The sequence below is a fragment of the Lepisma saccharinum genome, chromosome 22 (assembly GCF_977018435.1).
Source record: "Lepisma saccharinum chromosome 22, izLepSacc3.1, whole genome shotgun sequence".
In the NCBI taxonomy this organism is placed as follows: domain Eukaryota; kingdom Metazoa; phylum Arthropoda; class Insecta; order Zygentoma; family Lepismatidae; genus Lepisma; species Lepisma saccharinum.
This window is the reverse complement of record NC_139250.1, coordinates 10,304,895-10,330,571: the sequence shown is the minus strand read 5'-3', so window position 1 is coordinate 10,330,571 and position 25,677 is coordinate 10,304,895. Positions and strand designations below refer to the sequence as shown.

At 38.0% G+C, this 25,677-nt stretch overlaps 1 protein-coding gene across 4 annotated transcripts in view; it reads left to right on the top strand.

The window, feature by feature from the left end:
• The first annotated feature begins 1,261 nt into the window (after positions 1-1,261).
• The window catches only part of Mp (collagen XV/XVIII-type protein multiplexin), a 739,732-nt gene continuing 715,316 nt past the window's right edge, over positions 1,262-25,677 (top strand). For all 4 annotated transcript variants that reach the window (XM_083143962.1, XM_083143961.1, XM_083143960.1 and 1 more), the window contains exon 1: positions 1,262-1,604. In XM_083143962.1, the coding sequence (XP_083000088.1) occupies positions 1,594-1,604 (11 nt within the window). In that variant the 5' untranslated portion in view covers positions 1,262-1,593. The remainder of the gene's footprint in view (positions 1,605-25,677) is intronic.

The window sequence follows — 25,677 nt, the reverse complement described above, 5'->3', positions numbered from 1 at the left end:
CATAATAGAGCTAAATTTCACCATTAATATAGCTAAAGAGGACTTTCAAGGAGCTAGATTAACGAAGGCTGCATAATGTGCCTACTAGGGTAATTTTAGTTGTCAGAGGGGTGGGGGTGCTGCTATTAACGTTAGCTTTAAAGTGATGGCAATTTATTCTTAGTTTTCACCGCCTAGATTTGGCGGCATCACCCATCTCAATAATCCAATGATGTTAATATAAAATCGAAAATAAAGGGTTCCCGGATAACAAAATTGTCATCTTCATCTTAGCCACAGCGCTATATATAAAAATACATGGGGAGGAAAGAAGAGGTGGGTGACGCAGCCTATAGCTATACGAATATCACGTCACGTGCAAAATGTACACTCATGGCAAAGGTTGGTATTTATGGGCCGGAGCCAGTGGTGGCATCATAGTGGGGCGAGGGCGGGTGCCACAGCTCACAGTCAAACGAGTGCACGAAAGAGCAAGATCTGGCTCCAAAAGAGCGAAGTTGGCAACAGTGATCAGCAGCTTCCCCAGCGAGAAAGACCTAGGGGAAATTGTCCCTCATCGCCTTAAACACCCTTTCTGTAGTAAATCAATAAAAAAAGATAGAAATACATTTGAACCATCCCTGAAACGAGAGAAAAACATTTTTGGATGACTGAAGCAGGTACGGTGCAAGGTCCTTTAACCGTAACTTGTCTGGAAGGTGTAAGTGGCAACTTTCTCTTGTTTTGAAGCTTTCAGCACGGTGTATACGACCAGACAGCACGCGCCTGCAAAGATCTCAAGTCAGATAAGGAGGTGCCGCACATATTCATTAAATATGTAATTAAAACCGAAGTTATTAATTTGGATCACATTTATACGTCCTTTTTTTTGACATTTTTTAGGTATTTTTTGGCAATTTATAGGTCTTCAAATTCCGAGCCCTACTTATAACTAAATATCTTACCTTTTTTATTGCATATATAATAAGCATAATGATTGATTGTCCTAAAAAAATTGGGGAGCGAAAATGCGGAACGTACCTCACCATTCTCTCCCACGATCTGCCGATCAGTTGTCGAAGGCCAGTCCAGCCGTCCCATCACAGCAGAAGCTCCCCGAGATGAGCCGGAAGTAACCGAGAACACCCGATCGCGCCAAACACGGGATGATTCCGAAGCAAGGCACTTCGGTCGCACCGGCAAGTTCCACATGCGCTCGCAGTAACTGCTCGACGTCAAACCCGTTACGACATGTGCGCTTCGGCTGCGATCCGAACGTAGAATCACGCTTTTCTTTTTTCCCCTCTTTTTAAGCGCGTCTGCAACAGCAAACAATTGAAAGGCGTGGTGTTACGAGACGAGCACGTGGGTAGCCCAAGACAGCGGACGAAGAGATCATTGCAACTTTTACCGTTAACATTTTTTCCGCCTTGGTTCGGTGAAACAAGTGAACGTCGTGTTTATTTTGTTGTGCGAGTGACGGGGTTTTACAAAAAAACCGCACGCGTGCCGGGCCCCGAGATTTGTGCGTTTTTTTTTTAGTGCACTCCCCTCTTAGAAGAAGCAGGAATAAATACGAGCGATGACGTCATAACTACACTTCCTGGGTTCAAAATGCACCCAAGGTAAGACATGTATTTTTGTTTATTTGTTTTGATTCTAAACATGTAAGTTAACGTTGTCGCCTTGTGATCCGAGTCTCTAGTTCGGGTTCCTGTCGATGCATATCCCAGTGTTTCCAGTCTGCAGCATAGAGCGAGAAAGCTTGTTTTTGTATAAACGTTTCAATTTCCGATAATTAGCAAACTGTCTGCCTAATTTTGCAAGTTTGGCAACTTCCTGATAAAAAGTTGTTTTTTTCGTTCTAAAAAATATCATCGCCGGCTCCTTAGCCACGGAAGTTCCCGGTTTCGAGTCCTGGCCTGGATGTTCCTGTGATTGTCTCTTCATCAATTATCACTCATTGTCGCGATCAGCCAAAAATACAAAGAAAACTCTATTTAATACCGTCAAACGAGTTAACTTCGTCTTTGAGGGTAACTTCGTCATGCGACCGATAGATGTCTGTAGGAGTGAAGCTGTTGACTGATTGTATTGTCTATGTTTTGTACCGAAACACCTTGCTGTTTTTTTCTTATGATATATGTGCTGAACTTGTTTTGTTTTCAAACACGTTCTAAGATTTCAATGTTTAAAAACAAATAAAAAATAAAATAGGAATAAAAACACACAAACGTCACTACTTTGACAAGAGGGTAATTTTGACCTGCTAGGAACGTAAGCAGACATGACAAAGTTACCCCATTTTCTGGGGTAACTTCGTCACGAAAATGCTGACATATTTGCACCCCTAATATTTTAGAATTTCTTTTGTATTTCTTCAGTACATTTGTAAAGGACAAAGTGTTCCTCGCGTATAATTTTCGTGTTGTCACTCGCCACGGATTTTGCAGGGCACATTAGAATATGCCAATATCTGTACAAAGTTAACCCGTTTGACGGTATATTAACTTTCTTCAATTGTTTTAGGTCTTTGACTCAAAAGGCCCTTATGCCGTGTGGTTAGGACTGCGCGTTACAATGCCAGGGATCCCGGGTTCGAATCCCGGTCTGGGCATGTACGTTTTTCGGCAATTTCACTGTATCATCCATCACTAGTGTTGGGCGATATATCGTCCAGGCGATAACAACTAGACGATATATCGTCACGATATTTTGGCGATATATATCTTGTCGGCGATATATCGACAAGATACTTGGTGATATATATCGTGTTGGCAATATATCGTCGCGCTATTTTGTGATATATATCGTAGCGGCGATATATCGACAAGATACTTGGTGATATATATCGTGTTGGCAATATATCTGCGATATTTGGTGATATATATATATCATGTTGGCAATATATCGACAAGATACTTGGTGATATATATATCGTGTTGGCAATGTATCTGCGATATTTGGTGATATATATATATCATGTTGGCAATATATCAACAAGATACTTGGTGATATATATATATCGTGTTGGCAATGTATCTGCGATATTTGGTGATATATATATATCATGTTGGCAATATATCGACAAGATACTTGGTGATATATATATCGTGTTGGCAATATATCTGCGATATTTGGTGATATATATATATCGTGTTGGTAATATATTGTCTTGATATTTTGTGATATATATCGTGTCGGCGATATATCGAGAATACTTGGTGATATATATCGTGTTGGCAATATATCGTCGCGATATTTTAATATATATATCGTGTCGGCGATATATCGATACGATACTTGGTGATATATATCGTGTTGGCAATATATCTGCGATATTTGGTGATATATATCGTGTCGGCGATATATCGACAAGATACTTTGTGATATATATCGTGTTGGCAATATATCTGCGATATTTGGTGATATATATCGTGTCGGCGATATATCGACAAGATACTTTGTGATATATATCGTGTTGGCAATATATCGACGACGATATCAAATTTCCGATATCGTCATCCCTTCATCACTCATCCCTTCATCTTCCATGATTAGCCAAGAACAAGGCAGAAAAATGACGTAAAATAAACCAAAGCAATCAGTCAATGAACTTACCTTTATCCCACTTTACCCATCATGCCTCTGTCTAAATTAACGTAATAGTTCACGCTATCGCCTTGTAACCAAGAGGCCTCTGGTTCATTTCTCGCTAGATGCACACCTCAGTTGTTAAGTAAGTCTACAACAGTGAAAGACCTGGGGTCTCCCCGATGGCGCAGTGGTAGCGTCGTCGCCTTGTAATCAAGGGGTCCCTGGTTCGATACCCGGTGGAGGCACATAGTGGTTCGGATCCCACTTCTAAACTGTAGGTCCAATCCCGATTAACCTTTCTGTGCACAGAGTGGACTTAAAAACAAAAACTCAACAGCGAAAGACCAATAAAGATAGTAAAATTAAATGTGATACGAAGATGGTGTCATTGACCTAGGCAGTACTGGATGCGGAGGTGATCGTCACCAATCTCCGGTCTCTTGTACAGTCTCGGACACAGACGGGTTATAACTACTCGATTGACGTAAGCCATCTATGTCTGTCTGACCGCCAACGCCTTGTGCATAGGCAACCCAAATAACATAACGATTCTCCGGGTTGTATAGCAATCAAGGATATAAAAGTAGATTCAGCAGTGATATGGCAATTTATGACAAAGAGAACTGTCATATGAGCATATTAAATAGAGCACTGTTACATTCCACGCATTATTCGTTTATTTACTGCTGCTTGAAAACAAATCTGATGACTTTGTTTTCTATCTTCCTTCCGTGCATTACTGTAAATCGTACATTTTTACAAGAAATTACCATATTGGATAAAAGAATGGAAATTGGGATAAATGATGATAAAATGAGAGCACAATCGCAAACACACATGGACAACAACCACAATGGGTAAAGAGCGAGCCTCGTTAACATGCAAAAGTGCATCCCAGAATGTACTACGTGGAAGGGTTTGACTTACAAGTGCCTTCAGAGAAGGTAACCGCTTACACCCTGAAAATTGAATATTGCATACGCCTCTGATAGTGAGAAACAGTAGCACAACTCGCACCTAAGGTTCCGGGTTCGAGTCTGGCTTTGGCGTGTGTGTGTTTTCGTGTGTACAGCACATGTCCACGTTGGTGTCCTTAAAATAATTTATAACGTTCAAGTATCATGTCATGTGGCACGAATGGGAGAGGAAAGAAGAGTTTACAGGATTCTTGTCGGGAAACCTGATGGTAAGAAATCTGTAGGAAGGCCAAGACGAGGATGGAGCGATAACATTGAGATGGACCTAAAGGAAATCTGTAAGAATGGAAAAGATTGGATTGATCTTGCCCAGGATAGGGACAGATGGAAGGCCTGTGTTGCTGCAGCCATAAACCTTCGGGTTTAAGAATGCTAGAGAGTTAGTTAGAAGTATGTCGTGGTCAGATTGATTTTTAAGTTATTGATTAAAAATTTAACGTGAGGAGTTTTTTCCCCAAAATGGTTGAATGCGCGTAACTGAATTTGAAAGCAATTTTTGGTGGTTAATGAGAAAGCATTGGGCCATACGTTTCTATCCCGAAACCTATTTACTTGTATTATATAGGAATAAATTACCATAATTTAAGCTAGTTAAATTATGAGGGTATTGGAACGGAAATTCGTCGATCCATAAATGTAACCACGTTGACATAATATAACGCTCGGTTTCGCTAAAAGTGTACATGCATATATGACCCACGTAAACAAACAACAAATTGTTACGTCTTTTTGTCATGTCTTTTCCACGATGAAGAATTTAAGATGCTTTCCGTTGTTACGTAAGTGAAATGTGTGAATTAAAAAATTGATTTCACTTATATTCCTTACTTGCTGTATTGAACTCTGGAAGCAACATAAAGTGGTGTTGAAAATATTTGCTAAATGAATAATTATAACAGACCAGGCCCGTAGCTAGAACTGATCTCCAGGGCGGAGTTCACGAGTTATCGGGAGGGGGCTTTGTAAACCAAGTCCAATTTTCAAAAGTTTAAGAGTATTAAAAGAAGATAAATTGAATTGAATTTATTGCTGGGCGAGTTTCAGCTGTTGCTGGTCGACCACCTAATCCCAGAAAGCACAGATCAAAATAAAAATAAAATAATATTCAAGTTTACAGAGAAATTATGTGGGGGAAGGAAGGGAGTTACAAAAAAATTAGAAATATCATACAAATACTACATTTTTTTTATATCTTTTAAAACATCGATTTTTGAAGTGTTGACTGCTACTGAAATAATCCCTTACTGCAGACACTATACTACTTTTGATGAAACGGATATTTATATCACACAAGGAATAAATGCACAATATTCAACCATAGTGCCTACAGTACATTCCACCTCCGGCCGAAGCAATGAAACCGCCCTTCGTTCCGAAAACTTGGGAGCTGTTGACCTTTGACGCAGATGCGGAGGGAATTTGCATGATTACTTTAAAGTCACATATTGCATCAGGCAGTGGCGCAGGAACGTTTTTCATTTGGGGGGGTACAAAATTCAGCCTCCCATATATATAAACACACATACTACTGCACCTAGAGATACATTTCGGGGGTCCAACCAAGTGATGCAATAATAATAACAATAATAATAATAAATAATTAAATTATAATAATTATATTTAATTTAATTAAAATATTAATTAAATATGTAAGTTAATTAATATTGTATTGTTGTTATTACATGAATAGGTAAAAGATAGTAAAAGAATAGAGATATAAAAGCATATATTCATTATCTAGCTTACGTGTAGTTAAGATAGCCAAGATTTGCAAGGAATTTAATGTCAAATAGAAAAATAATTGAATATTTATTGAATAACAAACAAGGAGTTAGATCCAATTAACGAAAAGTAAAGTTTCTGATTAATATTTTATGGATATTATCATTAGTAGTGTGCATAAATCTTTTGGAACCCTTCAAAGCCGTATGAGCCAAATTCCTTGCCTTCCAATAAGTTCTGCGGAAATAACCATCGATTATATAACAAATGCTAAACAATTATATTTTGATTATTTACTTTTATTTCTTGGTAAGTCTTTCGGGGGAGTGTCCGGATACCCTCCTAAATACGATTTTGATACTTAGGTATAATGTGAAGGCATGGGAAATATTCTATTTTAAAACAGCACACACGAATGTCCTGTTATTTAATTCAAAATTTGCATAACTATTTTTTCTTTGTTTTTCTTAGAATTTATGTTTTTTTAAACAGATTTTAAAACCAGATAACAATTCTGAAACATATAAAGCTCTGGACTTCGTTCTGGCCTTATTTGAATTTAACGGAACGGAAAATCAGGAGTTCGAAATGTGAAAATTGCGAACAAAGATACGTCTATTCATTTTAATGCAGGTTGAGATTAAAGGGGGTGAGGAGGATCTTGAGCCACCACAACCAGGAATAATCATCTCCCACCCACTGAATATAGAAATCACATTATGAATATATCATACTTATAGAGTTCCATTTCAGTTCAGTTCATTCTAATTTTAAATTCCCATAGCTACACATAAAATTATCTTTAAACAATTTATGGCAGATGTGTACCACATCCAATGTCTTTTAGAGGCCACGTATTTGGTTATTTACTCAGACATCTGTAGGGCGTTGTATTAAAAAAAAAACTGAGTTGAGATGGTTCCCGATCAACTCGTAAAAAGTCTGCGTTTGAAATATTTGTGAAATATTTAACAAAGCATTTATTTGTTATATAATTAGCTGTACCTAATGACACTCTTCAAGCCCTGCCTATCATTACATATACAAAACTGAAATCCTTCAGATGTCAGAGGAAGCAAGGAAAGGCATACGCTCAAAATGTTTTTTTTTTTTTTTTCGTTTCAATCTTTGGTGGACAGTATGAAGAACCGCCCAAGGTTTCGTTTCGTATGTAGTAGTATTAAATGCAGATACATGCGTGTGTTTTAGGGTGACATGTCAATTTCTTGTTTATGTGAAAAGGTAATCTTTAATGTAAGCAAAAGCATGTGCGCGTCACAGTTAAAAGATTTTCGCACCTACAAAGAAAATCGAAAACACATTCCCATCTCGCCGGCTGGCATAGCGCGCTTTGACGCCAGAGGTCCCAGGTTGGGCATGTGAGTGTTCATCAATTTCATGATATCATCGCCCATCCTCATCTTTGCGATTAGCCAAAAGTGGCAGAAATGCGAAGTAAAATAAACCAAATTAATCAATCAAACATTCTCATCTCACTCAAAGACCGTGTGAATCCAATCCAAAATCTACCAATAGAACCTGCAGTGAGTTTCATTTATCTCGTGCATTCATCTGACTAATGTAATTTTCTTACAGATTGACTTTAGGGTTTAACTTAAAATGGCGTTGTGTTTGCGTTGCATTCGATACCAAAATTAGATTCTAAGCAATTAATGTCCAATTATAAGTATACCTAATACATAGGTATACTTATAATCCCCCCCTCTGATAATATCGCAAATTGCACCTTGTTTAAATGTCTAGGAAATATTTCATTTCACCTAGGAATGATATTGCGATGCGATGAGTCGAAAATTGCCTCAGCCTCATCTCGTCTTCTGTGTGGTGAGGTCCTTCTCGTTCTTGTTTGTGTTAATTTTTGTTTTTGTGTTTCCACTCGGAAGTCATTAAAACTTATTCTAGATTCACTTCATGCTCAGATAGGCTAATCGGGACTCTATTTTCAAAATCTCTTAATATATAGGTTTAAGTATAGTTTTCCGAACATCCCCTTACAAAGTTATGAAATACATGGGTGAGGTACAGCAGTACATTGTACCCCCCCCCCCCAAGTTGGTTTGTAGTGTCTCGTCTCGTTCGTGTAAGTATTTCGTTTTGGAAAAGTCCATTTTAAATATTCAAAAGAAAATGGGATCAGTCATATACCCTTCTGATGAAGATTTGTATCTTATCTTCGAATCGACGCAACCATGTCTTTAGAAAAGTGTACCCCCCCCCCCCCCTTACGCAAAGGAGTATTCGTCTGCAGCGTGATTTTCTGAGTTTAAACAATTTTTATCTCCTTAAAGAGGTTTCCAAGAACTTAGGTCAATGAACTAACTAGTAGCAACCACAATGTATAGTGGAACTACAAGCAAACCAACCTGCGCACACCCGCGACTCCTGTCCAACGTACTCCCGCGAGGAGGGGAGGGGGGAAAGTAGACCATGCTTCCTTATGGCCCGAGCTGAACGGAAGAAGGGAAAAGTGCGCGGGGACTTTTCGTCCAAGGTTTTTTCCTTGTGGTCGCTCAATAGTAGAATAAGTTTAGAATGGTTTGAATTTCTGTGTTTATAAACAATATACACTTTTTTATTGGGCGAACTGAAAATAGGTTCTTTTTACAGTAACACCTTGCGTCTGCTGTCAAATTACCAAAGGGGGGTACAACTCGATTTACGGATTTAGGGGGGTACAGTACCCCCTTCAAAAATTTAGGGGGGTACAATGTACCCCTGTACCCCCCCGTTCCTGCGCCACTGGCATCAGGGACAGCGAAGGTACAGATAAAGAAGCTTCCCTATGAAATAACTTTCTAGAGAAGAGTAGACTTCTCCGAACAAATGCATTAGCTGTTGTTCACGTTCTGTGAATTTATCCTTCACCAAAGTTGTGAGCAAGATAATATCTACTGTCTACATTTTCACTCTGCAAACAAATTACAGAAAATAGATTTACCTAATATCAAGGGGACTGACGGTAGTGCCAGGGGGGGCTGAGCCCCCTGGCCCCTGCCTGGCTACGGGCCTGTAATAGACATCAATAAACTATAGCAGAATATTTAACCAACTTCCGAATTAATAATGTGCTATTGAACTAAACACACAGTCATGAGAATTGGCGTCTGGGCAGAATTGCGCTGTTGCCAGATGTGGGAAAAGCAAAGCGAGAGCTGGACGAAGGTCGCTGGTTCCCGCGCTCTGTGTGGCAACGTCAACCGAGCTGCGTTGTCAAGTAAGAGCGTCAGACCGACCTCTCTCCGGGGCACTTTTGCGTCATCCCTGACCTTTCGAGCAAATACAGTCAGTTTGTATCACATGGATTGCAAAGACCAGCATACTAGCCGACTGCCAGACGAAGACTTCACTAAGGAACCAACTGGAATCAAGGGAATGGGGCAAAGCAAGATACATAAATTTAGTAGGCAAAAAAGAAAGGAGAGGGTTAGCATGGTTCAGACTGGGGGGTTGGAAACAAGTAAAAATGAAGCAGGGGAAACGATATGCTCTTTGTGCGGGGAGGGAGAGACGGACGAGCATCTGCTATCTGCCTGCCCCTCTACGCGTGATTTGCGAGACAAGTGGGTTAAGAACGTAACAGGGATGGAAATAATGAAAGTGGTAGAAGATAGAAGAGGAATCATAAGTGAGATAGTGCAACGAGTGGGGAGATATTTGTGGGAAGTGAGAGAACGACGAGGAAAGGCGATAGCGGATACCGATAAGAGCGAAGAAACCGCACAAAATAACCTTAGCTTATAATACGTGAACTGTGGAACCAGCATTGTGCAATATATAACATTATATGTTTGTTTGTTTTTGTTTTATATTTTCAAACATTTGTCAAAAGAATAACCAATGTGAATCAACATGTAGTGCGTACAGCTCGCACATAGAAGTTCAAATAGTTGTAAAGAACTAATGTTGTCTGACTTGGTATTTGAGAACCCTGAAGTGTATTTCAGATATAATTTTACCCTGATAATAATAATAATCTATTTTCTGTTCATTTCACCGCGCCATGAAGGAACATAGTATGTGTGTGTGTGTGTGTGTTGGGGGAGGGGGGAGGGTTCACAACGTTCTTGATCTCTGCCGCACTAGATGCGGTTTGGTCAGCACCGCGTCTTTGGCTCTCAACATTTCAGCTTGCAAGTTAAATAACCCTTTCAACTCAATTTGCGTTGTGTACATTAGGGTTACCACAGGGTGTCTAACGATCAAGGAAGTCACGAAATCAACAGGCAGGTCAGGAAAAAGTCAAGAAATTATGCTTGTGGTCTAGAGTTCTTGCTATTTTTTAGTGTAGTGAATTTACATTGTTATATACCTGTACTGGGACTTGATTAAAATGAATATTTGGAAATCTATAAAATCGTTTTGAGTTGTGGTTAACATTTGTTCACTTTGCTTTTTAAGAATTAAATTCCTGCATGCGTGTAGCTTTGAAGTCTGAAGCATTATTTTTTACAGAATTAAAAGTAAGTCTAAATCTCTTGTTAAAGTTCAGCTAAATTTTTCATCTTAACCGGCTTTCTGGTAAGGAATTTTCATTCAATAAACATATATTTTCTTAATTTCCAACAATGCCTAAATAGAAGGCGACTAAATAAATGTTAAGAAAAATGGGAAAAATGAAAAAAAAAGTCATGAAAATGTCAAGAATTTAGATTTCTATTTCGGTAGACACCCTGTACCAGAATTATCTGAATACGATCTTGGATACGATATCGGATACGATATCCGAATCATGGATCCGATGTACGAATCGTGTATCATGTGTACACACTCACACAAACATATAACTACATCTGTCTCCAATTTAGACACGACATACACAACTACACGACTCGACAGTAAGAAACTTCTTCTGGACAGATTCTCCAAATCCATATTCCTGTCATCCCTCAAAGCTGTTTCTGCATATTGTTGGAATGCGCTGCCACCAGATGCTGCTACCTCGTGTGCGACATACAACAGCTTTAAAAGGGCAGTAACAAAAGTACTTCTACATGAACAAGGACAGAGCCTCAGTACACATGACTAGCTTCAGCATGCTTACGTTGAAATCAAAACAAAAAATGAGCAGATTTGAACCCAAGATGAACATTTTGATGTGTGTATGAGTGAAATTGTCTGTATCTTTTTAGAGTGTTAATTACTGAATGCATAATTATAATTCATTCATTATAATTTATAATTATTTTCATGTGTGAGAATGAGTAAAATTGTCTTTATCTTTCTAGAGTGTTCATTACTGAACGCATAAATATAATTCATTCATTATAATTCTTAATTACTTTGATGTGTGTGAATGAGTGAAATTGTCTTTATCTTTCTAGAGTGTTAATTACTGAACGCATAATTATAATTCCTTCATTATAATTCTTAATTAATTTGATGTGTGTGAATGAGTGAAATTGTCTTTATCTTTCTAGAGTCTTAATTACTGAACGCATAATTATAATTCATTCATTATAATTCTTAATTACTTTGATGTGTGTGAATGACTGAAATTGTCTTTATCTTTCTAGAGTGTTAATTACTGAACGCATAATTATAATTCATTCATTATAATTCTTAATTAATTTGATGTGTGTGAATGAGTGAAATTGTCTTTATCTTTTTAGAGTGTTATTTACTGAACGCATAATTATAATTCATTCATTATAATTCTTAATTAATTTGATGTGTGTGAATGAGTGAAATTGTCTTTATCTTTCTAGAGTGTTAATTAATGAACGCATAATTATAATTCATTCATTATAATTCTTAATTACTTTGATGTGTGTGATTGAGTGAAATTGTCTTTATTTTTCTAGAGTGTTAATTACTGAACGCATAATTATAATTCATTCATTATAATTCTTAATTAATTTGATGCGTGTGAATGAGTGAAATTGTCTTTATCTTTTTAGAGTGTTATTTACTGAATGCATAATTATAAATCATTCATTATAATTTATAATTACTTTGATGTGTGAGAATGAGTAAATTGCCTTTATCTTTCTACAGTGTTAATTACTGAATGCATAATTATAATTCATTCATTATAATTTATAATTACTTTGATGTGTGAGAATGAGTAAAATTGTCTTTATCTTTCTAGAGTGTTAATTACTGAACGCATAATTATAATTCATTCATTATAATTCTTAATTACTTTGCTGTGTGTGAATGAGTGAAATTGTCTTTATCTTTCTAGAGTGTTAATTACTGAACGCATAATTATAATTCATTCATTATAATTCTTAATTACTTTGATTTGTGTGAATGAGTGAAATTGTCTTTATCTTTCTAGAGTGTTAATTACTGAACGCATAATTATAATTCATTCATTATAATTCTTAATTACTTTGATGTGTGTGAATGAGTGAAACTGTCTTTATCTTTTTAGAGTGTTATTTACTGAATGCATAATTATAAATCATTCATTATAATTTATAATTACTTTGATGTGTGAGAATGAGTAAATTGCCTTTATCTTTCTACAGTGTTAATTACTGAATGCATAATTATAATTCATTCATTATAATTTATAATTACTTTGATGTGTGAGAATGAGTAAAATTGTCTTTATCTTTCTAGAGTATTAATTACTGAATGCATAATTATAATTCATTCATTATAATTCTTAATTACTTTGATGTGTGTGAATGAGTAAAATTGTTTTTATCTTTTTAGAGTGTTAATTACTGAAATATTTAGAAGTGAAAATGTAATGGGATTCTAGTAGTAATTGTATTTTGTTTGTTTTATTGTACTAGATTTTGCGGGTTAAGTGGTAGAGCAGCCACAAGCTGAACTTCGCCCATGAATAGAGAATTTCTAATTCTAATATACGAATCCTGTATGGATATCCGAATCATGGACCGATTGTATGTCCGAATCCATTTAAGTCCGATCTGTTCTGCTCATCCTCAGCGTACACCATAACATGTTTAGCCTTGAAGTGTGGGAAATCTATCCTGGAAAACTGTAGTTTCAACGGGAATATTACTTTGGCGGTCAAGTAGCCACCCTGCTTAGATAACCGCAGAGGGCAGGTGCAGTTCGGGCACCCCTTATCGACTTTTATAAAGAGGCCCCCTGAAGGACTTGACTAAATTGATTACCTGATTGATGAATACATCGGTGCTTCACTCGATGGTAATCCGTACACGGCCGTTTCCATCTTGTTTAATTCGGGGCAAAGCTTGGGGGTCTCCCTTATCGCACAACGCTAGGACAACCTAGCGTTCTGACGTCACCGGGGAATGCTTTATTTTTAGGCTGCGCTGAATGCCTAAGTTGTTATGTTAGGCTAGTTAGTATAGTTCTCTTGGCATAAGTTATGCTGAGAGAACCAAACCTGACAGATTTAACCTAACAACGTCTGACGTCAGCAGGATGGCTACTAACCGAGAATTCCTTGAATTCCGGTAATTCCTTAAATTCCGGTAATTGCACGAATTCCGGTAATTGCACGAATTCCGGTAATTCCACGAATTCCGGTAATTCCACGAATTCCGATAATTCCTTGAATTCCGGTAATTATGCGTGATAAATTGGCTCCAGGAATTATACGCGCATTCTGCATGATTTTTTCTCCGTGAAATATTGCAACTTTTATTAATCCAAATTACATTCAATCTATACTTCTTTATAAATACCCTGTGGCAAATTTTTACGTCTTAGCTCTAATTGTTATAGAGGAAGAAAAATAAGCCTGCGTGAAAAAAAAGAACAGAATTCTCTCAATCTGTTTACTTTAGTAAATTTGAGTTTGAAATTCTTATACAATTTATAATTTTTTGTTGATTAGTATGTTCCCTAACATTTGTGACTTTCGTTATTAAATGTATTTCAAGTTTGTGAAATAGCAAATGTAAACTGCGCACCTTAAATTAAATATTTCTAATAAATATACAGTTTTTTAAAATTGAATTAAAATTTTTGAATATATTGTAATCACACATACCCTATGTATCACATATCGTTAGGGTGTCTGACTACCATGCGAGAGACACGGGTTATCCCCGCGGGGGAGAACAGGGATTTCTTTCTGTTCAAGGGCCTACGGTGGGTACCTGGAGGAAACTCTGGGGAGTAATGGCGGCCAGGGGCGTGTGGTGCTGATGACATCACCCCCAGCTTCAACCGTAATCAGAAGGTGTTCGGCCCTAACCCCACACCCTCTATACGCCTTCATGGTGTGGTACAAAGCACAGGGGAGCACTTTACTTTTACTTTACTTCACACATACCCTTCATATTATTAATATATCTCTGTATGTATGTGTGTGGGTGTGAGAAAGGTATGGCTGAAACAGAGAAAACATCGGCTTGTACCCTTGCATTTTGGGAAATTTCTCCTTGGAAACCCTGAATTAACATGAATTTTATGATGGTCCTCCGTGGCAGAGTGGTTAGCACATCGCGCTACGACGCCAGGGTTTCCGGGTTCGACTCCCGACCTGGGCATGGACGTTTGTGAGTGTCCTGTATCATCACTCATCCCCATCTTCGCAAATTAGCCAAAAGTGGCACAAAAAGCGAAGTAAAATAAAGCAAATCGATCAATCATTTATGATGGTTCTGTCTGGTCAGAACGCAAGGTTGTTCTAGCGTTGTGCGATAAGGGAGGTCCCAAAACTTGAGAGGAGACAGACCGTGAATCGATGCAGAACGCCTGCTGGCGAAGCCCACCGACCCATCAATCAGAAGGGGAAATACGGAACGGTCGTCGGCAGCGTTGGAGGCTGATTACGGCTTCGGCGTCTCATTAACCAATTAAGACGTGCGATGCAAATGAAGGCCAATGGAGCGCTGCGATTAGCTGGTGCTTGCAAAGGCATTATCACTCTTCTTCTTTCGGTTTTGTTTTGTTTCAGGCGTCTGTCTCTGAGCGTGCTGCCTGTGGTTCATAAGGTTACTGGGACGATGAACCCTCTGGTAAGTTCCTCGTTCGAGATGACGAAGAATGGTGAGTCGAGGAGAGGTCTTCCTCTGAGTGTGACGTGAAGGGGCGTGGCGTTATGAGCACCACGCTCTACTCGCCGTAGTCCCTATTGTAGCGTGGTGTGGTCAGCATAACACTCCGACTTTGAAACCTGATTCAGACTGTTCGTATGGGATTGTCGTCCGTGGGGACCTTGAAAGACGCTTTCATTTCAGGAGCTTGGGATAAGAGAAACTGCCTGCATTTTCTTGTCTTCTCCATTTTATTTGCAACTATTTTTTCCCTTTCTTTTCTTATCTTATTTCTAGCTTTCAACCCTCTTTTCTCTTTTATCTGTTTATGCTTACTTGCTTTAGTCTCTTGTTCTTTATTCTCGCTCTACCTGTGTGTTTCTGTCCCGCCTCTCGATTTCTCCTTCCGTCTCTGTCGTGTGTGTCTATATTTCCCTTTCTTTTCTGTCTCTGTCTTGTCTATTTCTCTTTCTTTCCTTGTTACTCTTTCTCTCTGTCCTATCCCTTTCTTATTTTTTTGTCTCTGAGCCGCCTCTTTTTCTCTCTGTCCTATCTCTTTCTTATTTTCTTCTTTGTCTCTGAGCCGCCTCTTTTTTTCTCTTCTTTTCTTTCTCTGTCTCGCCTCTATATTTCTCTTTCAACCTTCATTACTCTATTTTCTCTCTGTCCTACCATCTTCTTTCTCTCTCTATCTGACTTGTATGTTACTTCTTCTCTACTCTATCTCTCTCGTCTCGTGTATTGTTTCGCACTCTATCTCTTTCTTCTTCGTGTTTCTTCTTTATTTCTGTTTCTTTCTCCTTTTTATCTTCTCATTTATTTCCCTTACTTTTTCTGTCGTTCTCCCCTCTTCTTCGCTCTTTAATTCTCTTTGTTTCTCTCTTTCCTCCCTCCATATTTTCCACCTCCCTTCTTTTCTATCTTGGTGGGATTTAAAGGATGTCCTTCACTGAAGTCATTCCCATATCTCATTCTCTCTTCCACGTAGTACACCAGTTAGACTCACAGGGGTTTTGTGTTGTGTCGTTCACATGTATTTGTCTCTTCACTATTCATCAACATCGTCGCGATTAACCAAATTTGGAAGATAAGCGACGTAAAATAACCTAAACCAATACATCTTTCGCGGTACGTTTCTTGCTTATAATGACGTAAAAATTACATTAAAGATTCCCGTTAAGGACTCAACATTTCGATTTTCACTTTCTTGGAAAATATATCGTGGGTACCCAGCACTGGTGGGGAGCCAATGGAGCTACAGCCCCCTCTGAATTTGTGAGAAAATCAAAATTTTAAATAAATGCAAACCACCCTTATTTTGACTGCCTATTACCAATTATGTCTTTGAACAACTATCAATTCTTGGTTAAAAAGGGCAATTACCAAATATTTTATTGTGTATTCCACCCCCCTTTTCGCCCATGACCACCGAACGCCACTGTCGAGTGCTAGGCGGGAGGCCTTCGCTGCCTAGCATTCTACAATTGTTCTGTGACAGAATTCACTTTGGCGGCAGATCAAATGTGGACCAGTTCTTAGCATTTCAAGAGATTTTCTTGTGTACTGTTTCGTGGCTTATGTCAACGGCCAAGATTGCAGCGTTTTTGTTTCTCTCCTGTTGGCACGGTGCCTGTGTTTACAGCTGCACGGCGTAATCGGGGGAAAGGACGATACAAAGTTCATCGCCTCAAAAGCCTTGTCTCGCCTATCTGTCTTCTTCGCTGTATTTTTCTTCACAATCTGTTGTTTCCGATTTTTTTACGTACCTTTCCCAGGATTTTACGTGAAGCCTTTCCCTGATTACAAACTGTATTCATATCCGCTATATGCAAGGTAGAGATGTGAAAGTGGTGCCAAAATGTTGGAAAACTAACCAAGTTTTTTTGTTGCAGGTTTGAGTAACGTGGCTGCAGTGTCAGTGTCCAGAAATGTTCACAAATCAGGAAAAAGCTCAGCATGTCCTCTGGTATCACGAGACCCGGTCACCAATAACAGTGCAGAGGAACTTTCAAATGTACAGAATTCTTTCGTCTATAATATCTGCCATCAATAAGTTGGTATTTATCTTCATTCCCAAATCCTGTCAAGTCCAAGAAACATTGTATGGAAAGATGCCACCCGATGTCAAGACATTAATTCCGGATTCCTTGGCACTGACACTGCTACACTACAGCCACATTACTGAAACCTGCAACAAATAAACTTGGTTAGTTTTCCAATATTTTGGCACCACTTTCACAACTCTACATTTCATATAGCGGATATGAGTAAAGTTTGTAATCAGGGTAAAGACTTCTGGGACACCCGGTATTGATTTTTGCATTTTCTGTATAATTACGCCCAAGAGTGTTGACCTCCGTGGTGGCACTGGGTAAGACGTGGACGCGTGTGTTCGTCTGTCCTGAAAGATAAAGAAGAGAATGAAGACAAATTGTTATGAAAAGATGAGTAAGAGAATGCATGGGGAAACTGCCGATTAGGGTTTTTTCTTATTTTAATAAAAAAAATGTGGGGGAGACTTCAGTTTTCAACAAAAATGTTTGGACTGTCAATATATTTTTGTCATTATTCCACCATTTAGGGCCTCCCCATGGGCGTCCGGAATGGGAGGTAAGGGGAGGAAAGGCCCCTCCTGGAAAATGGATGTTACCATATTACACACATATATATTTTCTTTTCATTCACAGTAAGTTATGAGAATTATTGGAAGAGTGTTGCAGGAAGAAGTGTTTTTTGAGGGGCAGCACTATTATGGGGGGAAATATGTCATGTTTACCCCTTATGGAAAACAAATACCATGCTTGCCCTGGAATGATCCTGCTGACGTCCATGGGCCTCCCCGTTGGTGCAGTACTAACGTCGTTGCCTTATAGGTGTTGGGTTCGATAGCTGGTGGAAGCGCATAATGGTTCGGTTCCCGTAGGTCCAGTCCCGGTTAACCTATCTGTGCATAAAGTGGACTTAGAACTCAACACAACTCAACTCTAATAATAAGCCTATTATTATTTATCGACACATCTATTGTTAGACATAGCATTTATTAATATTGGTCCGTTTGAAAAGACCTCAACTTTGGCATAGTGTTAATGCTATCGCATTGTAATCATTGGGTACCTGGTTCGATTTCAGTTGGAGGTACGTTTCACAATTCTTAGGATCTCAGTTTAAAATGTGAGTTAAGTCCCGATTAGCATGTCTGGGCATAATGTGTGCTCTTAAACTTTAAATTACATTTGGAAAACTTTGTTTACGTGCGAGAAGCCCTCCCGATTCTAGGAACGTGTCTGCCCAAGTCATGATTACTCCTTTTGAGTTGTTTTGTTTCAGGCTAATCAGGGCTGGGCCTACAGTAGGATCCGAAGCACTATGTGCCTCCACTAAGTACCGAACCCGGAACCCCTTGATAACAAGGCGACGACGTTACCACTACGCCATCTTTGAGACGGTTACTCCTTTTAAGTTCCATATCTTTCAATCTCTTTCAAGTTTATTCTTTTTCTCTTTCATTCTCTTTTAATTTGTTGAACCTGATAATTTGATGACTGCTGGCAACCCTGGATAATGTACATGTACGCACACCCACGCACGATGACAAACCAGGAGGTGGACCGCGAGGCATCAATGAATTACAATGGGTCTGAATGACAAGAGCGCACTTCGTGAACCCTGCGGAACGGGGTAGGTCTTCTTCACCGGAACTGCCCACGCGCCAAACTTCTACATATTTACACCAAAAGCGGCCCACGCCGAGAGGTGGGGGATCTCCATCTGGACCGTGCAGATGTCGTCATGGTTACTGGGAATTCAGAAACACGCCTGTTCGTCCCAGGAATTGTAATGTTTACGGGCGGTTTGACTGTGCCAATTGGTCGTGGGTGTGTGTGTGTGTCTTGGTTCCTGTGCTTCTTCCCTTGGGAAGAGACGACCAGATGGGCAAGTTGAAGTGATATTCCCAGCAGGGAATTTTCCCAGGAGTGGGGAATTTTTTAATACTTTATCCCCGGATCCTTTCCCCGTTAAAGCATTCCGTCCAATGTGTCTTGTCTTGTCACTTTCTGCTTAGGTACGCTTAAGACGGAAGCATTTTTAAAACATTTTTGCTAGCATAAATGCTACGTAAATACGTCCAAAAATCTTGTAGCAGAAAGTACTTTACACGGAAGCATTTCATGTAACGTTTCACTTTGCTTTTGCGATTACAATGTATAATATATACAACACGAAAGGAACGTCGAGTTACACCATCTAGGTGAGTGCACGGTGTTCACAATTGAAACAATTAAAATAATCTTCCATACGTGTACTGCAAACGTTACAAAGTATGTATTTAAGCAGCGCCATTGTTGTGTACCTAATACCGTTTTATACGAAACGTTATTCCTCTCGGTTCAATAGTTATCGGGTTTTAAAAATGTGAAGTGATACATTGCTTACATCTCACTCGGCCGCCATTACAACTGCACTCGTGACCTAGAGCTCGCCTCTGATTGGTTACGCTACGAAAAATGATACGGACCGAGCCTATCCTTGAGAAATGACATAACATTTCTCAATTTACACGGTAGTATTTTGGTCATGGAGTAGTGGTATTTGTGGTGGGATAAACTCACGAAAGTATGAACCCCCCTCTGGCAGATTTGTCTACACTTAAAACTTGCTCAACATGCCCATATGAGCTTTTTGCTCAAGTGTGGAACCCTGCCTAATCCAAGATTTTTGTAAAAAAGCCCTCATGGATTCCATGAGAAAGTATGACCCCCCTCAGATTGATTTGTCTACACTTACAGAAGGCACTTCTGTGAGATTGTTGTCCATAATCCTGTCAAAAATATGCCCCTCCTCATATTTTTTTTGACCACACCTGAAACTACGCCAAACGTATTAACACACACCTACACCCACCCACACCCACCCACGCATATTTACTTCCGGTCTACTTCCGGTCCACTTCCGGTCCACTTCCGGTCCACTTCCGGTCCACTTCCGGTTTGGCTACTTCCGGTCCACTTGTGGCCAAGTTGTGGCATATTTCTGCTTTTTTTTATCCAGCATAGAGTTTTGATTTGAATCCCAGGAAATTGTATATAAATACCAAAGCCAAAAATATTCACACACATACACACATACACACACTAAATATACAAAACACACTGCTGAACCCAACTGATATTTTTTTTATTAAGCATAGAATTTTGATTTGAACACCAAGAAATTTTATATAATATAGATACCTGAACATGCTGATCACATCACCCCCACTCACGACCGGATCAAGAAAGTGTGGGGCGTTACCCCCACACCCCCTATACGCCTTCATGGCGTGGTGCTATGCACAGGGGAACACTTTACTTTACTTTTTACCTGAACATGCAAACATATTTTGAAAGAAGAAATATTGCAAGATATATAAAATCAGACCACCTGTTGGATTGTTTTAGGGAAAAATTTGAAAATCTATCAGAGTATGATTTTTTTAAAGTGCAAAATGAAACAGAGGCAAGATGGGTACTTGACAGTGATGTTGGGTTTGGGTATGTGAGCATAGAATTGGGTTCTGAATATGATGATTTTGAATCCAATACATACTGGCATAGAATTGATGCATACCTGTTGCATTGTTATTGGGGAAAATATGTTGCTTTTTTTACAAAAAGTACTTCAAGTTTAGAAAAATTTAGGTTTTACAAATTTTTCCATGATCATAGAATTTATACAAACAGCAGGTGGCCTGTTGATGACATAACATGGGACACAACAATTTCCATACTTGATGAGGCAGGAAAATTGGATGTAAATTCTGGTTTATATTTTAATGAGTTGATTATGTACCTGCTTAAAAACAATATCAATTCTGGCTTATTCAATACAAGATGGACTTAAATAATTAGAGTTTTTACACAAAATATTTTTTTTGCTAACAATTTCAAGTTTCTTGAGTGGGAATATGTTGTTTTTAAGATCAGTATTGATTCTGTAGTATAGTATTGCTGTGGAACATGTCAAGTCCTTGGATTCTGTCACACCTATTCTAATACAATTAATATCACAAGTACCATTACAAGGCACGCACTGCATAAAATCATAATTCCAAGCGATGGAATGGAGTAATTATTTTTCCACGATTCCATATCATACAAAAAAATTATAATGCAATTGGAGCTTCAGCAGTTCGGGACTGTGCAATATATTGTCTACAAATGTAGGAAAAATAATATTGTACGGGTTGCAAACAAAACTCCCAAAGCTTATGTATTTCAGGTTTCTTAAATTTGAAACATAATCCAAACTGTCTGGAAGTTTATAAAAGTGAAGCCATTCTACAAGCGGGTCTATCTCAGCTTCTGCATGAGCAAGAGGTGATGTGTTTATAATATTTGTTGGTATAGAGGTTTGTTTTGAATCTTATTAATTATGAACAGCTCTGCTGCATGTTGTGATGATGAATATCTAATCCCTAAACCTAACAGAGCTGTGCAGTGATGTTGTTATTGGGAACAGGATTCAAATCCTACACAGATTTATGGAAGAATTAATTTTTGCTATGAAATTATATCTAGATCCCTGTGCAATAATGCTGTTATTGGGAACAGGATTCAAATCCTACACAGATACAGATTCTTGCTGAGCTTAATAGGTGATTGTCATGGAAGATACTCAATATTTCTGCTGTTATTAGGTACAAAAAATTCAATTACACAGACACAGATATAAATAATAATGCATACAGAACTGTAGTTTCTATAAATCTATACTCAATATCCCTATACCTGACAGCTGTGCGGTGATGCTGTTATTGGGAACAAGATTCAAATCCCACACAGAAACAGATTTTTGCTGGGCTTAGAACTATTATGGATAGGTGATTGCCATGAAATAATATCCCTATACCTGACAGAGCTGTGCAGTGATGCTGTTATTGGGAACAATTTTAACAGAGCTGTGTTTTCCATAAATCTATACTCAATATCCCTATACCTGACAGAGCTGTGCAGTGATGCTGTTATTGGAACAGGATTCAAATATACAGATCCTTGCTAAACTTAGAACTATGCCATGAACAAAACTGTGCGGTGATATAATTATTGGGAACAAGCTTCAAAACCTCGCACAATGCTGAGCTTAGAGTGAAGATACCAGTGATATAATTATTGAGAACAGGATTCAAATTTTGGATAGGTGATTACCATGAAGATACTCAATATTTTTGTTATTAGGTATAAATATTATTTTATTCAATTCTTCACCTCCATATCTATAACATCTCTGTGTAATTCCATAACAGTTCCATGATCAGCTCACAAACAAATCTCATCTAACAGTTCCATAACAGTTCAATGCTCAGCTCTGTGTCTGTGTGAGGCAAGCACAGCTCTGTTAGAGATAGGGATTAAAAATTATTTTATTCTTCACAAATCTAACAGTTCCATGCTCAGCTCTGTCTGTGTGGGGATTTGTACCTAATAACATCAAAACAACACAGCTCTGTTAGTTCAATTCTTCACATCCATATCCATAACATCTCTGTGTAATTCCATAACAGTTCCATGCTCAGCTCTGTGTCTATGTAGAACAGATAGGGATATTAAGTATAAATTTAAAAATTATTTTATTCTTCACAAACAAATCTCTTCTAACAATTCCATAGCAGTTCCATGCTCAGCTTGTATCTGTGTGGGATTTGTACAGCAATATTAGAGACAGAGTAGATGGGTATAAATATTATTTTATTCAATTCTTCACCCCCATATCCATAACAGCTCTGTGTTTATAATAGATCTTCACATCTAACAATTCCCATAACAGTTTCATGCTCAGCAAGGCTCTGTGTCTGTGTAGTTTCATAACAGTTCCTGTGTGGGATTTGTACAGAGCACAGCTCTGAGATAGGGACTAACAGTTAGGGTATAATTAATTCTTCACATCTAACAACTATAACAATTCCTCCTATCTATTGAGTGTCTAGATGTTATTTCATCCCTATGCCATGACAGTTTCAACTCTGTATTTGTGTGGGATTTAAAGCTTGTCTAATTCTTCGCATCTCCCAATGTGTGGCATGAAATTGTGTTTTTTGCCAAAAAAAATCTCAGCATGGCCCTGTGTCTGTGTGAGATTTGAGGCCTGTTCCCGGTATAGGTAGATTTGAAATAGGATCTGTGCCTCCCGGCTTGAGAAGAAAGGGACTATGCATATTGTTTTGAGGTGGGATCTGAATCTCAGCAAAAGCCCTAATCACAGCGGAGCTGTGTCAGGGATCATAATTGATAGGATATAATTGTATTCAGAACAAACCCCCCTATAAGATATGATAATTTTCAAGCTCTGCTGTTACAAACACTTCCCTGTATACATACTGGGCTATCACTATAATAATATTTGCCACATGTTCTGTGATCTTGTAATAATTATTTCTGTCGGTGATAAAAATATTGTTCAATTCTAACTAGTTCAATTCTTCACAATTCCATAACAGTTCCATGCTCAGCTAGCAGATAGGGATATTAAGTATAAATTTAAAAATTATTTTATTCTTCACAAACAAATCTTATTTAACAATTCCATAACAGTTCCATGCACAGCTCTGTGTCTGTGTGAGGCAAGCACAGCTCTGTTAATAAATTTCATTTTTTCCAATTGTATAATTGAGCATAGCAAAAAATCTCAGCATGGCCCTGTGTCTGTGTTTGAGGCCTGTTCCCGGTATAGGTAGGTACAAATCTGGCAATCACATAGGATCTGTGTCTCCCGGCTTGAGATATGCACATTGTTTTGAAACCTTACTGGGTGGGATCTGAATCTCAGCAAAAGCCCTAATAAAATATAATTTGGATGTGTTTCTGTATTTTTCAAGCTCTGCTGTTACAAACACTTCCCTGCATACATACTCTGCAACATATGGGCCATCACTATAATAATATTTGCCACATGTTCTGTGATCTGTAATCTTGTAATAATTATTCCTGTCGGTGATACAAACATTGTCACAAATTTCCTGTCTTGAGGAAATATCAACAAGGCTTATTCTTCACAAACAAATCTCATCTAACAATTCCATGCTCAGCTCTGTGTCTGTGCGAGGAGGATTTGTACCTAATAACATCAGTACAGCACAGCAGCTCTGTTAGAGATAGGGATGATTTAATTATATTATTATTGAAACATCTAGAAATTATTCTTCACAAACAAATCTCATCTAACAATTCCATGCTCAGCTCTGTGTCTGTGTAAGGATTTGTACCTAATAACATCAGTACAGCACAGCTGCTCTGTTAGAGACAGAGCAAATAGGTATAAATATTATTTTATTTATTTCTTCATAACAGCTCTGTGTCTGTGTGAGGCAAGCACAGCTCTGTTAGAGATAGGGATATTGAGTATTGAAACATCTAGAAATTATTTTATTCTTCACAAACAAATCTCATCTAACAATTCCATGCTCAGCTCTGTGTCTGTGTGGGGATTTGTACCTAATAACATCAAAACAACACAGCTCTTGTCAGAGATAGAATATTCAATTCTTTATAATTCCATAATAGTTCCATGCTCAGCTTTGTGTTTATGTAGAGCAAAATTGTTAGAGATAGGGATATTAAGTATAAATTTAAAAATTATTTCATTTTTCACAAACAAATTTCATTTAATAATTCCATAACGTTCCATGTTCAGCTCTGTGTTTGTGTGAGGCAAGCACAGCTCTGTTAAATATAGGAATATTAAGTATAGATTTAAATTTCATTCTTCACAAACAAATTTCATTTAATAATTCCATAATAGTTCCATGCTCAGCTCTGTGTTTGTGTGGGATTTGTATAGCAACATAGCTTTGTTAGAGACAGAGTAGATGGGTATAAATATTATTTTATTCAATTTTTCACCTCCATATCCATAACAGGTCTGTGAAATTTATTTTTTACATCTAAAAATTCTCTTAACAGTTTCATGCTTAGCAAAGCTCTGTGTCTGTGTAGATAGGGATATTAATATTTTATTTTTTTATAACAGTTCCTGTGTTTGTGCGGGATTTGTACAGAGCACAGCTCTGAGATAGGGACTAACAGTTAGGGAATAATTAATTCTTCACATCTATTGAGTGTCTAGATGTTATTTCATCCCTATGCCATGACAGTTTCAACACTGTATTTGTATGGAATTTAAAACTTGTCTGAAAAGTGGCAATCAATGCCCATTGTTTCTATATAAACGTTTCAACATATGTTGAACATGTATGGAATTTAAAACTTGTCTGAAAAGTGGCATCAATGCCCATTGTTTCTATATAAACGTTTCAACATATGTTTATATTGGAATTATTATGGAATTATGAAATGAAATTTGTTTGTGAAGAATTAAATTTAAATCTATACTTAATATTCCTATATTTAACAGAGCTGTGCTTGCCTCACACAAACACAGAGCTGAACATGGAACTGTTATGGAATTTGTGAAAAAAT